The 14829-nt window shown below is 42.3% G+C and overlaps 1 protein-coding gene across 7 annotated transcripts in view; it reads left to right on the forward strand.

Annotated features, from left to right (window-relative positions):
• Window positions 1–14829, forward strand: part of ncoa2 (nuclear receptor coactivator 2) — a 77282-nt gene that overhangs the window by 41506 nt on the left and 20947 nt on the right. For all 7 annotated transcript variants that reach the window (XM_039789485.1, XM_039789481.1, XM_039789483.1 and 4 more), the window contains 5 exons: window positions 770–939; window positions 6654–6757; window positions 9744–9921; window positions 11449–11637; window positions 14523–14624. In XM_039789485.1, coding sequence (XP_039645419.1) covers window positions 770–939; window positions 6654–6757; window positions 9744–9921; window positions 11449–11637; window positions 14523–14624 — 743 coding nt within the window. The remainder of the gene's footprint in view (window positions 1–769; window positions 940–6653; window positions 6758–9743; window positions 9922–11448; window positions 11638–14522; window positions 14625–14829) is intronic.

A 14829-nucleotide genomic window follows, 5' to 3' on the forward strand; every position in this document is an offset into this window, starting at 1 on the left:
TACAGCACCTGACAGGCACAAGGCTACATTTCGCATGCGTCCAACCGTGCGACAAACACACTCTTCGAACCGAGACAAGCGGGCCGAGCGGTTCGGATGTTTTTTCATGAACCGTACCACCCCTAATCAAAATGAGAGGGATCTTCAATCATGTCCAGTAGAGGTGTGAATCTTCACTGATCTTCCGATTCAATTACGATTATCATGTCAGCGATTCGATGCATCGCGATGCGTCAAATAAATTTTTCTATTAAAGCCATGTAGGATATTTAATTCATAGCTTTTCAAGCTTCAAAAACAAAACATTCTGCAGTGCTCTAATACTAAATAAATTGGATACATAAAACTACAGCACTGAGCACATGGCACTTCCTGAATGTGCAAAACATAACCGAATATGTAAACAGAAATTTTGTTTGGCCTACATTAAATTGTAAACAGAAATAATCGATTATGAGCCTGCCGATTATCGATGCAGCATCGTCCATGTCCACGATTCGATGCATCGATTATTTGATTAATTTCAACACCTCTAAATGTCCAGAGATGTGTGCGAACGAACACTCATTCCTGGTGTAGTTTTGTTGATATTCTTTTCTGCCCTGCTCCAGGTTCTTTCTTACCACCCATTCAATGTGTTATTGTGGTAGAATTAGCTTTTTCAATACATACATTTACCCACACTTTAACCTTGTTTCCATACTTTTTATCCCTTCTGCAGTTAACTGTTTTCTACGTTGCATCTTCCCATTCTTCTCTTTCTCTGCAGTCCAAAGCGGAACGAGAAGCGCAACCGTGAGCACGAGAACAAATACATCGAAGAGCTCGCCGAGCTGATCTTCGCCAACTTTAACGACATCGACAACTTCAATGTCAAGCCTGACAAATGTGCTATCCTGAAGGAAACTGTGAAACAGATCAGACAAATAAAGGAGCAAGGTACAACCTGTAATGAATTTTGACACTTTATGTCTGTTGAAGAAACAGTCACAGTGATAGATCCCAAAGTACAACAGTGAAAGGAATACCGAGTTACCGTTCAGCTGGCTGCTTTTTCTGAAGCATATATTTTACTATATCTGTTCACAAACAAACTTTCCATTCTGCTTTTTTATGACAATCAACCTACATATACACCAAACCTAGCCTAGGTAGAATACCTGCAAATGGATCTAACACTGGTTTGATTTTAAGCAATTTATGCTGTGAATAAGGTACTACAATATCATGAATATGCTTAGGGTATGATTTTAGGCTCCAATATAACGACAAGTGCCACCGGTGGCACTGTGTTGGCAGAAGCATCAGATAGGATGGCATAAATATAATGGTCTGCTCCACACACAATAATTGATGTTGTTATTAAAGGGCAGCACACTTAATTTAATGTTCCCTCCATCACTTCATCATATATTATGGATGAACCAGAGCAGTGTTTTGTTGGCTGTTGTCTTTCCCACTTCCATCCTGAGCCAGAACATCAGGCAAATGGATCATCCTGTTCAGTTGTACTTGCCAACTTCTCTTTTTTTTATAGTAATCTTTAGCAATTAGTTAAGGTCTGTCTTTTTACTTTTTTCATGTTGGATTTACCAGACCAAGATCAATTAAAACCCAGTTTCTCCTTCTTACAGGTCCAAACATAACAAAAACGTTTAGGCAAATACTAAATTGTGAATAAGCTTGAGTCATGCATGAAAGAAAAAAGCAGCTAAGTGATTGGTAGACAAAGAGTGGCCCACTCGAGGTATACATGAATCAGACCGCCTGATGATGACATCTTGTTTTATGCGACTCACAGAATCAAGCGTTATGTAATGGTGAGCAATGTGACGCAAAAATCACACACAAACTCTGGCTACCGTCTGTCCGTCCCTCCCCCACTCTTATGTCTCCATACTCCCTCCCTCCAACCCTTCCTTTCTTCACTCTCATTTTTTTACACTAGGCTAGAGTGACTTCCCCTGCCTGCATCTGAAAGCATAATTGTGTTTGTACAGCAACCACTGAGGGAAGGACTAAACAGTACTTTCTTTTCTGCTTTGTTCTCTGGAACGGCCAGCAAGAGACCCCTTTTCATAGCTAACATGGAGAGCTGCTGCACCCACCGTGCACAGTTCAGAGGGGCATCAATTTCATCAGCATTTGTTTTTCTTGTTGCACTTGTTGAACCAGGGATGCACTGAAAGCTAGAGCTTAGATGTATTTATGCTCAAAGTCGACGTTCATCATTTTACCACCAACATTTGTTCTTTTCATTACACCCCATCCACCACCTGTTTAGTATTGTTTGTAGTGCACGTCTCTCTTTCTATAAGCCTGTTGTTGTTTTCCCCCTGAGAGCATCATTACTGTGTAAAATATATTCTCAGTTTATGGTGACGTTACTGAATGCATTAAATTACACTAATGTGACTTAATAACTCAATGATGGGTGTCACCGCCCTGCAGAGAAGTGCAATGCCGCGGTGATGGCCATTGAAAATGTGGCCTCCTACCGAAAGCTGTTAATTCATCCCGGTTTGCTACTCTCATGCTTTCTGCATACATTTTCCCTAATTGAAATTAGGGTGGAGTTGTGTGCTTAGCATAGGTTTAGTTTTTTTCTGTTTCCAGCTTGTTGCTTTAACAGACAACTTGTTGAGTTATGATATCTTTTATAGAGCTTATAAAAAAGGTCATAGGCAAGAGTTTTACAGCTCCCTTTACACTCTTAACTGCTTGCTCCTGCCAACACCACAAAGACCAGCTCTCATTGGCTGGAGGCTGACATATACAGTAGCTGCTGAGCTGCAGATAGTTAAGTACATTGTTTAATTCATTATACGTATGTGAAAACTTTCCTAATACACTACCTGTGAAAATAAAGAATTGTGTGTATGGCAAATGTTATGGATTACGTAGCTGTTATTACCAGACATAACCCTTATAAATAATCAATATCTGTGTCACAGTTCTGGACAGAGAGCCAGTGAGGGCTGCACTGACTTTGAGTGATGGGTCTGTACCCAGGGCAGCTGTGCTGGTATACAGGGCCCCGCTGGGCCTGGAGAGGTCCTGCTGATGCACACATCATTAATGCTGAAAGAGATGAATGTGGGTCTGTGCGGTGCTGCACAGGCCCACAGAGGGGAAACCTGCATTTGTGTCAGCGTTCACACATCTACACCAAAAAAAGGACATGATTTTGTTTGCTTTTCACCACAACATTCTATCACCATATGGTCAGCCCTCTTCTTGGCAAGGTGCGACAGTTAAATGTATCCCCCCCCCAACAGCCCACTCATATTCCGCCTCTCATCATCATCTACAAAAGTAGGGCAGCCTACACTCTGAACATAAGGCTTCTCTGCATGGTTATTAACCCAATCACTCACATGTACAAATGCACAGCACCATAGTGCAGGTACAGGAGCTTATAGGATACCCTTATATTTACTCTTAAGTAAACCAATCACATAATCACTTCATTGAAATGTTTTATGGGAGTTTTTTTCTGCAGTGGATTTAAAGGTGCTATGTTCGTGTTGAAACATTGTGAAGCTAATCAACTTAGTGTAATTGTGTTTTGCCAAGGTGCAGTTTGGTAATATTATAGACCCTAATTACCTGTATGTGCATTAAAGGACAATTCCGGTGCAAAATGAACCTAGGAGTTAATAACATATGTGTACACCGCCGTGTTTGAGCTATGTTACTGGTTACTGGTTGCATGGCGTTCGACTGGTCATGACTGTTTCCCAAGATGGTGCCTGCACGTATACATGAACGTTACTGTGTTTATAATCTATTTTAATGTTTTTAATAAACTGTCTGTATGCTTGCAAAGTTCTCAATGCTTCGGTTTACATGTAGGGACCCTCATTATGCTACCATGTAAGTGTGGTGCTATTTTGAGCCTTGTTAGTGGTGTAGAAATAGCGATTTACCCTCTGCCCCAAAGGCTCCTCTGCCCCGAAGGCTAGCGTTAGAAGCTAGTCACCGGTTTGCGCTAGCTTGTTTCAAGCTAGAGACACATTCGATTAGCATGAAAACATATCCCAGAGAACAGTCGACTCGGTACACGTTATTAACCCCTAGGTTCATTTTGCGACGGAATTGTCGTTTTAAGTCATAGTCTGTATGTACATACTTGGAAATCCAATAGGAGTATGCGGTCACAACGAGACACAAGGAGAGGTTATTTGAGAAAGGCAGTCCATATGAACAGGGAGGCAACCCCTGGCTACAGAGTGTCAATGCTGAAGAGCTTTCCAAAGTGAAAGGTGTTCAAAATGAAGACTCTCAAAAGACTGTTAATAGTTTATGACCCTCTAAATTCTATATCTGCTCACATTATTGTGACAAAATATCTGAACAGCTTAAACCATTATTTTGTTGAGAAATGTAGCTATATTTGAAATTAATTTAATTTACTATTAAATACTATCTTGTCGCTTAATTTATCAATCTAGTTTATTCTTTTAATTGTGTTTACTAATCTAATGAATACATAATAAACTCAAAAATAGTAGGCTTAAAAACTCTCTGATCACATAATTTATATTAAAGGGGTAATAGAATGCAAAACCGATTTTACCTTGTCATAGTTGAGAAACGACAGTTTGGAGGGTAAATAGGACATACACAGAACCTCTAAATCCCATTGACACCTCTTTCCTCTGCAAATCTCACAATTTCAGACTGCTGCTGAAAACGGGCAAATCTCAACGAACCACGATTTGACGTCAACTCGGTGGCTCCTCCTTATTTGGCTCTAGTCTCTACCTTTGTCACGCCCCAACATTTACATAGGCTACACCACTGACCTGAGGTCAGCTTAGTCTTCTGAATCTAGGTCACGCAGATCTCAGAAATGTTATACATTGTTCGTCCGCTATTTAATTACTAAAGTCACTTCTGAGACTTTTTTAGGCGAGCAATCAACTATGTAGAGGTCAAATATGGGCCGTTTAACGAAAATTGATGGCTAATTGCAAATTTTGTCCGACTGTGTGTAGCAGTTCAGCAGGAGCTCAGCAGGCTAATGTGACAGCGGCCGGTGCTGCCTCGCCGCCCAGGGTGTCACAGACCCGGCTCGCTGTGAGCTAGATGGATCTCCGTCACGACCGGAAGCCCGCGGCGCTCCATACCCGCGCAAAGTCACCGTTTCTGGGTTACTGGACTACCAAATGCTGAGGCCCTGACAGAGCTCCAGGGCCTGCAGCTAGCCGCAATCTTTACCCATAGGATTTAAGGGACACTAGCAGCTAACGAAACTCCTCATATTCACAAAAATGCATTAAATTGAAATCGGACACAAGCGTTAGCTTTGTAAGACCTTAGGGTAGCTGTTATGTTATTAAGTGACGTGACCAAATTCAAACTGTAAATATATTATAGTTATGCCGAAAGTGTAGCTAGCTAGCTAGCCGTGATCTTTAGCTACCCATAGGATTGAAGGGACACTAGCAGCTAACGAAACCCCTCACATTCACACAAATGCATTAAATTGAAATTGGAAGCTTCACCGTTGTAAGACCTTAGTGTAGCTGTAATATAAGTTGAGTGACGAAATTCAAACTGTAAATATACTACAGTTATGCCGGCAGCCAGCCAGCTCTGCGGAGCACCGAGCCAGTTGTCCAGTAACCCAGAAACTGTAACTTTCTCCTGGGTATGGAGCGCAGCGGGTCTGCCGCTGTCTCGTCAGACTGTGTGGACCTCCTGAAGTCCGACACGTCTTACCAAATTTGCAATTAGCCATCAATTTTCGTAAAACGGCCTATATTTGAGCTTTACATAGTTGATTTCTCGCATAAAAAAGTCTCAGAAGTGAATTTAGTAACGAAACATTGCGGTGTCTGAAATATGAGACCTGCTGTCTCGTCTCCAGTGTATGTGATTCCTCAACCAATCAGCGCGCAGCTCATCTTAATATTCATGAACATACCATATTTGGAAGAAAAGCTCTTGTTCAAAATACGGCCAAAACACAGGGATGCATAAAGGCCCATAAAATAGCAACCGGGCAATTTTCCATACCCTATTAGGAGACCTTAAGGAACAGTGTGAAATACCCTATATAATCATTCTATCACCCCTTTTAATTAAATTAAGAATGGTTTATGGTCAATATTTTGGGTAAGTATTTCTAAGGTCTGCCATTGTCAGTTAACCACACATAGTAACAACTTGCTGCTCTTTTGGAAGCATTAGTTGTTTACACACGGTCAGTGTTTGCATAATAGCCTCTTTTTTTTTTTTTTGTGCACATGACAATGCAATCCATCCAGTGGCTGCCACCAGTGTGGCAGCTGCATGCTCTGACACAGTCATTTACAGCAACCTTTCACTTTGCTCTCTGCTCAATACTTGGGTTTGATCCATGGCAAAATTTTTTGAATAAGGGACAAAATGTGTTTTCTTTGTAGCCGGAAAGCTACTTGTTCAAAGTCTTGTCAACAAGTGACCTCTTTAAAGTATGTGGGTCAATTTCAGGGCCAAAGCAAACATTGTTTCTCTCATTACTTTCCTCTTTGACCAGCATGTTTTGGGGTTATGTTTTGTGATGTACTTACTTATTATAAAAAGGGATGTGTCCGTCAAATTCATAAAATGAGTGTTTTGTTTTTGCCTGTAAACTTTTGTCATTGGCTTTTCATTGTCAACAGAAAAGGCTGCAGCCGCAAACGAGGAGGAGGTGCAGAAGGCTGATGTCTCATCAACAGGCCAAAGTGTGATTGACAAAGATGCCTTGGGACCAATGATGCTGGAGGTGGGTAGAGGGCGTTCTCTTGCTTATTCATAGTGTCATATTGAAATACTGAACACTCATACTAACACTCAAGTAGGGTATACACTCCTCTTTAAATCATGATTGGTATATAATGAAGAGTGCTATCCACAGAGAACAATCCCAAATGGGGCAGTAGTGGTTGTGTGCGAGTGTAGCTGTGTGGAGTAAAAGCTGCCAGCATCTTGTATCTTCCCCGTATTGGCTGTAAATCACCAAGCAGAGCAATGGCCTCGTTGTCCTGTGGAGGGCCACTGAAGTGCTTACGTATAATGGGAAAAGAAAGCCACAGCCTGGCGAATGAATCAGTCCATTGAGCTTCTCCTATCACTCACTTCCTCCCTGCCTCCCTCCCTTTCTCTCTTACTTGTTCAGTTCTCTTTTCTCTCTCCCCCTTCCCATCTTCTCTTCATTTGCCTCTAGATCTGTCCTGCCATGGAATATTTATAGCTCTCCTGGTCCAGCGTCACTGAATCGACTGAATACTAACTTGCGGCTAAATATAGCCCAGTGCAGCCTGCATGCTTTCCCATTTGTCAGCAGCCCCAAAACACAGCAATCGGCCATTCACACCAGCTCTGCTCCAGCCATGTCCCCGTTCACCAGCCTGGGCTCATTACAGGATGCTCTGAAGAGAATGGCTGTCGGCAGGAAATACACCCACGCGCCCCATGACCCTCCACCAAGGCGCTCTGCTGCCCGCTCTTATGAGAGCGTACGAGGGCCGAGAAGGCCATGAAAAAACATTAATGTGCTGTTGTTTTAACCCTCTGGGGGCAAGTCTCGTTCTGTGATGCAGCTACTGTGGCATGTAGTTTGCATTCCTGGTAGATTGCTCCGTATGGTTGCTGTTGTGTGGTATGATGACATTGTCAGAGAATGAAAGAGACTAGGGCTGAGTATGTTTTAAATGTTTCAATACTAGTGCCAATATGATACCAATGTCATTAACGATTTACACTTGTTTTGATATCTTGACAGATACAGACTAAAATTGGCAAATCTAGTATTTTAATCAGTAAATATATCATTACATTTATTAGTAAACAAGTACAAATCTAACCAGACATTTGATGCCAGATTTAGGTACTTGACAGTTTTTGATACTCAGTGCTACAGACCCATTTCTGTCTGTACTACAAATATATTATAGTTCAATGCCGAGCCCTACAAGAGACCTGTTTTGAATTGTTTTTAGCGAGACGTGTTTAGCTAGAATTTATGTGAAGAGAGACCCTGTTTGCAAAGCACCAGTATCCTATCGTAAATAACAGTAACATCCAGAGGGGAGAGGGGAGTTGACCAGACCCTATTCCCTACACTATAACAATTCACTACCTACTGTGCATTGCTGAAGGAGGTTAAGCAATATAGAGTTGTATATCAAAACAATAGCCTAGGTGCAAAATGGAGCATGGCAAGTATGGTGCCTCAGAGTGTATTTATATACAGTGTAATTGAATCGGCTTAAGTCACTTCTACAGCGAATCAGGGCATTATAAATGAAGGTATTGCCTAACGGCGTTATTCAAGAGTGTCTGGAAGAAGGCACGAGTTGGCACCAAAGAGTGTTTGCTCTGTTTCTGTTTGCCCTACTTGTCCAGTACATGGCCTTTCTTTACACAGGGTGGACTTGCACAGCCATGTTGTATTTTGGAACCGCTCTGCTTCACACAGTGATAGATGAGATCTCCTTAAGTCTATTTTCAGCTCGTGCTGTGTTAATGCAGGCAAGGGAAAACTTCTGTTCCAATGTGATCATGTGTAACCTGGGATGTATGACTTTGCTACACCCCAAAATTGAGCCTGCTGGTTGATTGCAGGTATGTTATGCAGCGTAGTTGAGAGATCAGAGGCAGTTGATTATAGGTGCACACAGGGTGCTGTATCAGGGGAAGGTTGAGACAATGCAAATACCGTATGCAACTGTCAATATGCATTATATCATGAAAATATAAAGCAATTTGGTTAATTGACAGTTTATGCATTAAAAGTACGTGTGCGTGTGAGATGATTAAGCAGAGGTGATACACGGACACCTTGGCAGGAGTCCCTTGTCTCTTATCTTGACACTAGATTTTACAGCTTTACAACTACCAGAGTTCCCTTTTTAAGGGCTCTTGGTGATTGGATGGCCTAATTGACACCATCTTGTGTGTAATGGCTGACCTGGGGCTGTATTCTTTCAATTAAGTGCTCCCCCTTCACATCCTCCAATCTCTGCAGGCACATGCTTTTATCCTGTTTTCTATCAGCCAAACTGATGTTGAGCATCTGCAGGAGAGATGGCTGTACCCACAACAGTGCACTAATTGCTTCTTTTTAGACATAATGTAGATGTGCTGCATGCGCACACAACTTGATAAGATGTACCAAAATGTCACTACTGTATGTACATGCTAGCTGATGCAGCAGGCAGACGTGGCACATTACTAAGGAAAATAAGCTAACAATAAGGAGGCTGAAGAATTACTAAAAGTATTACTTGAATATTTTTTTCATGCATTTTTTTAAATGTGCTTTTTTTTTTTTTTTACTGCAGACCATAGAAGATACACATGGGCGCACCTACACAATGGGCATCTGCAGAACCTAAACTCCTCTGCATTTATAACTGTAATTTTGGCTATTTACAAAGCCCTGGAAATCCTGTTTATGAACCATATTTGGCTTGTGGTGTTGGATTTAAGAGTTTCAAACTAGAATAGTAAAATTATCCATATAATCAATAATAAAGTGGGAAAAAGCATAGTATGCTAGGATTTTAATAATCTCAGCTGCATTGTTATAGCAGCTAGTTATCAGGCAAGATTAGTGGGAAATGTATGTGGTCAGACAGAGATGTACTCTACTGCTTTTGCTTCTGTTTCCCTGTCAGAGATTTGTTCTGTTTTGGTGTAAAACATTCATTAATCAAACTTGCCTGTTCTGAGCTTCTCTCTTACTTTTCTCTCTTTCACTCCCCCAGGCACTGGACGGCTTCTTCTTTGTGGTGAACATGGAGGGTAACATCGTGTTCGTGTCTGAAAATGTGACCCAGTACCTGCGCTACAACCAGGAGGAGCTGATGAACACTAGTGTCTACAGCGTGCTGCACGTCGGGGATCATGCGGAGTTCATCAAGAACCTGCTGCCCAAATCCCTCGGTTAGTCTCAAGCTTATTTTCCCTGCCAGCATTTGCTTTGCTGTTTGGCTTTTTCGAGTTTGTGTCTCGCTGTCACATTTGTGTTCCATGTCTCACTCTCCACTTTCCCAAATCTGCGTGTATGTCCCGTATGTTGCCTCACTCCCACCTCTGCTCATACCTTAGCAGGCTGTCCTTCACACCCTGTGCTCATTTCTTGCTTTTTACATGTATGTGCTTCCTCTTTCTCTTAACACCCTCACCTCTCCTCTTCTCCCTGTTCAGACGGTTGTGGGTTGCTGTTCAATTGTGATGTCAGTTTAATTAAAATATTTACAGCCAAACTGCTAAGAGGATGTTGGACACCCGGATAATACAAAGTGTTGCGTAAGCTCTATATACAGGGTTGGCACCGTGCATATAGCCTATAGGTTCTTCATTTCTTTTCTTTTGCTGATGCTCAGCCCAGACTTTTGCTCTTGCTCTTCTCTTCTTTCGCTCTCCTTTTTCTACTAATTAACTTCCTTTTTCGGCTTCTCTCCCGTCAGCAGCATCCCTCCCTTCCTATATTCTCATCTCATGCCCTTTCGTTCCCCTTCTCTTCACTTTGTGTGTTATTCTCACCCTCACCAACTTCCCATTTTCATGGTCTCCATTTCCATTTCCTAGCCTCCCCGAAATGCATTGTCTTTATGCTGGCATTGCTCATCTCATGAAAACAGGCCATTTATTTTAGTAAGACAGAAATGTTGCCCTCTTCTTTTCCCCTGTCTCCTTCCTTTTCTTTCATACCTACCTCCATTCCTCCTCCACATCCAACCTCTCCATCTCCACTGCATAAGCGGTGATTGTAAAGTATGTCAGTGCACCCCACCAGGAGCTCTTCCTAAGTCCCTTCTCCCCTTCCTCTCCTCTTGTCTCCTGGTGCTTCGGATTGAGGTCTGAGTGCCCAGCCATCTGGGTGGGAGAGCAGCACAGAGCGGAGTACCCTGGAAATGATCAGCAGGCTGTGTCCCAGATACTGGGAGATTATCAATGCACTGAATGAGATCACAAACCAGATGGAGTGTGATGGGAGTTTGCTAGAGTTAAATGAGTTGTGCGCGTGACTGTACATTTTCTTTTTTCTTTTGTGCGTGTGTACATAAGTGCGCTTCTGCTTGTACGTGTATGCGTGTTTGCTCGCGCCCGTGTAAGTGTTGGAGAGAAAAAGAAAGATTGGCAGTGATGTTTTAGAGGACATGCATATGGAGGCCTGGCTGTGATGCATGGCTGTGGATAGATGGCACAGGGCTCAGGGTTCCAATTGCTCATTATGACTGATCTCTCTACCCAGCAACTGCTCTCTCCTTTTTACACTTTTTCCGCCTTCATTCTCTCTGTCTTGCTCTCATTATGTCTTTCACTTGCAGTGTGGTAGCCTCTCTTGGCTCGCTCGTTGCAGCCCTCTGTTATGTTGTTCACTTTTGGTCGCAGTTTAATTCATCAAATAAAATCCCCAGGAGGCCAGATTGTAAATCTCCCTTGCCCCTTCTTGCTCCCCTGCAGTGAATGGCGTCCCGTGGTCCAGCGAGGGTCCGAGGAGGAACAGTCACACATTCAACTGTCGGATGCTGGTCAATCCCCACAGCGACAACCAGGACGAGGCGCACGAGCACGAGCCTCAGCAGCAGAAATACGAGACCATGCAGTGTTTCGCCGTTTCGGAGCCTAAGTCCATCAAGGAGGAAGGAGACGGTATGGAAGGAGAGGGAGAGATGGTGTGGGGAAAAGAGAATGGATAGAGCGTGAATTGCCTCCATTCTGTGATATGTATAGTACCAGTACTGATTTTGACCAATTTATATTTTAATGATAATGATTAAATCTAGAGAAAGTGTAAACACTTTTACAATTAGAGAATGTAATAATAAAAAAGTGAATTGAGAAATGTTGGGAACTTTAGAGTTGGATTAGGATCTCAGAGCTTGCAATTTAATATGTCTTGAAATATTCAAGTGTGTTATTGGTGAAACAATTGCCAAAACCATCAGCAGTCATTATAGGGAGTCAACCGGGGGGGGAAAAAAGGCAAAATCTTATTGAATTTAGTATATGGGAAAAACTTCTCTGGCTACTGATAAGGAGCCGTTCTGGTGACACTCAACTTACATCCATGAAAAGTTGTGTGTGACACAAGGGAGACAAGAGGTTGGGCAGCTGTCATTAAAGCCTATATATAATTCATGTACATCATTCACAAACCTGGGCATATGACTCCAAGGAAAGAGTGTAGCTGTTTTAATCCGTATTGCATCAGTAAACCGGTCTTTTGTAGGGTTGGGTACCGTTTGGATTTTTACGATTCCGATGCCGAACCGGTACTTTTAAAACTATTCCGATTCCTAAACCAATTCTTGAAGAACTGAAAAATTACATAAAAGAAAGCCTTTTTTTTTTATGGAGTTTTTTTTTTTTTTATTGAAAATGATTTAAATTGAACAATATATTAACGTTTTAAAGTACTTAAATATATAATAAGTAAACCTAAGTCACCTAACCCATAACTACAATAATTTATAACAAATAACAGTTACACCATTAACAAGTAACAACAAAATAAATGTTGAGTTGGTATGCCAACCACCTTCAAACTTTAGCAGTTCTTTTGCAGAAAAATGACTATATTCGCCTTCTCTGGCAAGATACTACATCTCTCCTGACTTATGGCATGTCCTGCACAGGAGAAAACTCTCTCAGATAGTGTCCAAGAGGTCTGTACACACCCAGGTAGGAGTTTGAAAGGGCAGACAATTTGGGGAGGCTGTCTCGCCTCCCCCACCACCAGGCTACAGGGTCTTGTCCTGAACGATAGACTAGCAGAGTAAGTGTAATATGTTTACGAGCGATCATGTGCAGTGAATGGTTAATATGCTTTTACATCAGTTTTGGTGAGCCCAGAGGGAAAATATGCCATTTTAAAAGCTACATTTACAGTAGCTAGCTAACTGTAGACTACAGAGTAAGTGTGATATTTTTACGTCCGTTTCGGAGCGTGTACAAAAAGCAGTCTATCAGCAGTGATTGTAGAGTGCATGTCCAAGAATAGCGCGGATACGCGCTTCACACCGTGAGCGGGCACGTGCGCCACTCGGCAGAAAAGGGAGAAAGGAAAAAAAGAGTCTGCCGCTGTCCAGAGCGACAGAGGGAAAATATTTCAGTCGGAACCGAAATGAGGAACCAAAATTTGCGTTCTAATCCGGTCCGTTTGCATAGGAACCAGCTCCATAGTGGAACCGGGTTTCGGTACCCAACCCTAGTCTTTTGATAACCTTAAAATAATTCTCAACATATCAACACATTTTGGAGCATATGTGAGCAGAGAGGTTGCATTTGTGATAGCAGCTAGTATAAACATATACTCACTGTGTTTAGTCACTGAGAGTTCATTGGGCTTTTCCAGTGGTTTAATGCCTTTTTAAACTGGAAATTGAGATTCTCTAGTTTGAGTAAATTTCCATCACAAGTGACTTGTCTTTATCCAAAAACTCAGCACTTTTATAAAGCATTGATACCTAATGCTCTCAAAAAAATGCAATATTCTACATCTTAATTACCAAAATCCTCTTTGCTCAGTGGCTTTGATGGGAAACCAAAACGTCCCACTGCCAAACTATAACTCAGTGGTTAATTAAAGCAATAAGTAAAAATGCACATGTTTGACTCCAAGTTTCAACCTGTCTTTCCCCCTATCTGGCTTCCTTTGTGCACCAGCTGCTTGCCAGCCATACTTTGGCAAATAGACTGACTTGTGTGTGTGTTGTGTGTCAGAATCAGTGGTTGAAGTTGCAGGAGTTTGTCCAGCCAAGGGAAGGAAGGAGAGGGAAAGCAAGAGAATTGAGAGAGATTCACTGATCTAAGGGCCGGACCACCCAACAGGCTCTGTTTACAAGTCAAAATGAGGAATGTGTGTGTCAGCCCTGCAATGCATTTCTTTGCCAGAAACATGTGTGGGATTGTGGGTATTACTGGCAGAATAACGTTAGATGGAAGACTTTTTGGGGTCACTCCAGTCGTGTGTGTGTGTGTGTGTGTGTGTGTGTGTGTGTGTGTGTGTGTGTGTGTGTGTGTGTGTGTGTGTGTGTGTGTGTGTGTGTGTGTGTGTGTGTGTGTGTGTGTGTGTGTGTGTGTGTGTTAGAGGAAACTGTCATGATTGAGCGATGGCAATCTTTAATGTTGGGCCAGGGGAGGTGTCATCAGTGTGAGATGGCACTGTAGGTGAGACCAGCCGTGTACGCGCATGAGCACGCATGCATGCGTGCACTCACGCATACACACACCTTCAAAGGTCACACTTCATCATTTCCCTTGCCAGCGATAGCAGCTCCTCCTCATGAAAGGAGTGGAGCCCTGATCCCCATGCTCATTAATAACTGTATTAATTATGCTGCCTGGGAATAACATGCATTTCATTTTCTTTCCCTGTCTCTGTTTCTATCATTTACGCCCCCATCCTCCCCCATCCCCCTTCATCCCTTCTCTCTCTGCCCTGTCCTCTTTGTTTCATCTTCTACCTCATCTTTTCGCCACACGTTTCCTCTGTTCTCTCTCTCTCTATCTATCCCTCTTCCTCTCAATTTTAGACTTTCAGTCGTGCCTGATCTGTGTGGCTCGTAGGGTGCCCATGAAGGAAAGGCCAATGCTTCCCACGCATGAGAGCTTCACCACGCGCCAGGACTTGCAAGGTACACGAACAAGTCACACAACCGGAAAATAAACTTTGTCTTTTTCCAGCAGACGAAACAAAAATGTAAAATACACTGTTCAGTAAAAGCTAATAGATCATGCTGATCATAGTGACCATTTTAGATCCCATACTCCCTTACTACCAATTTGGTAAAGCATTTTCAGCTGTTAAAATAAAGCTTTGCCTTGTGTTTATATAGTGCC

The sequence above is a fragment of the Perca fluviatilis genome, chromosome 22, assembly GCF_010015445.1.
Source record: "Perca fluviatilis chromosome 22, GENO_Pfluv_1.0, whole genome shotgun sequence".
NCBI lineage: Eukaryota > Metazoa > Chordata > Actinopteri > Perciformes > Percidae > Perca > Perca fluviatilis.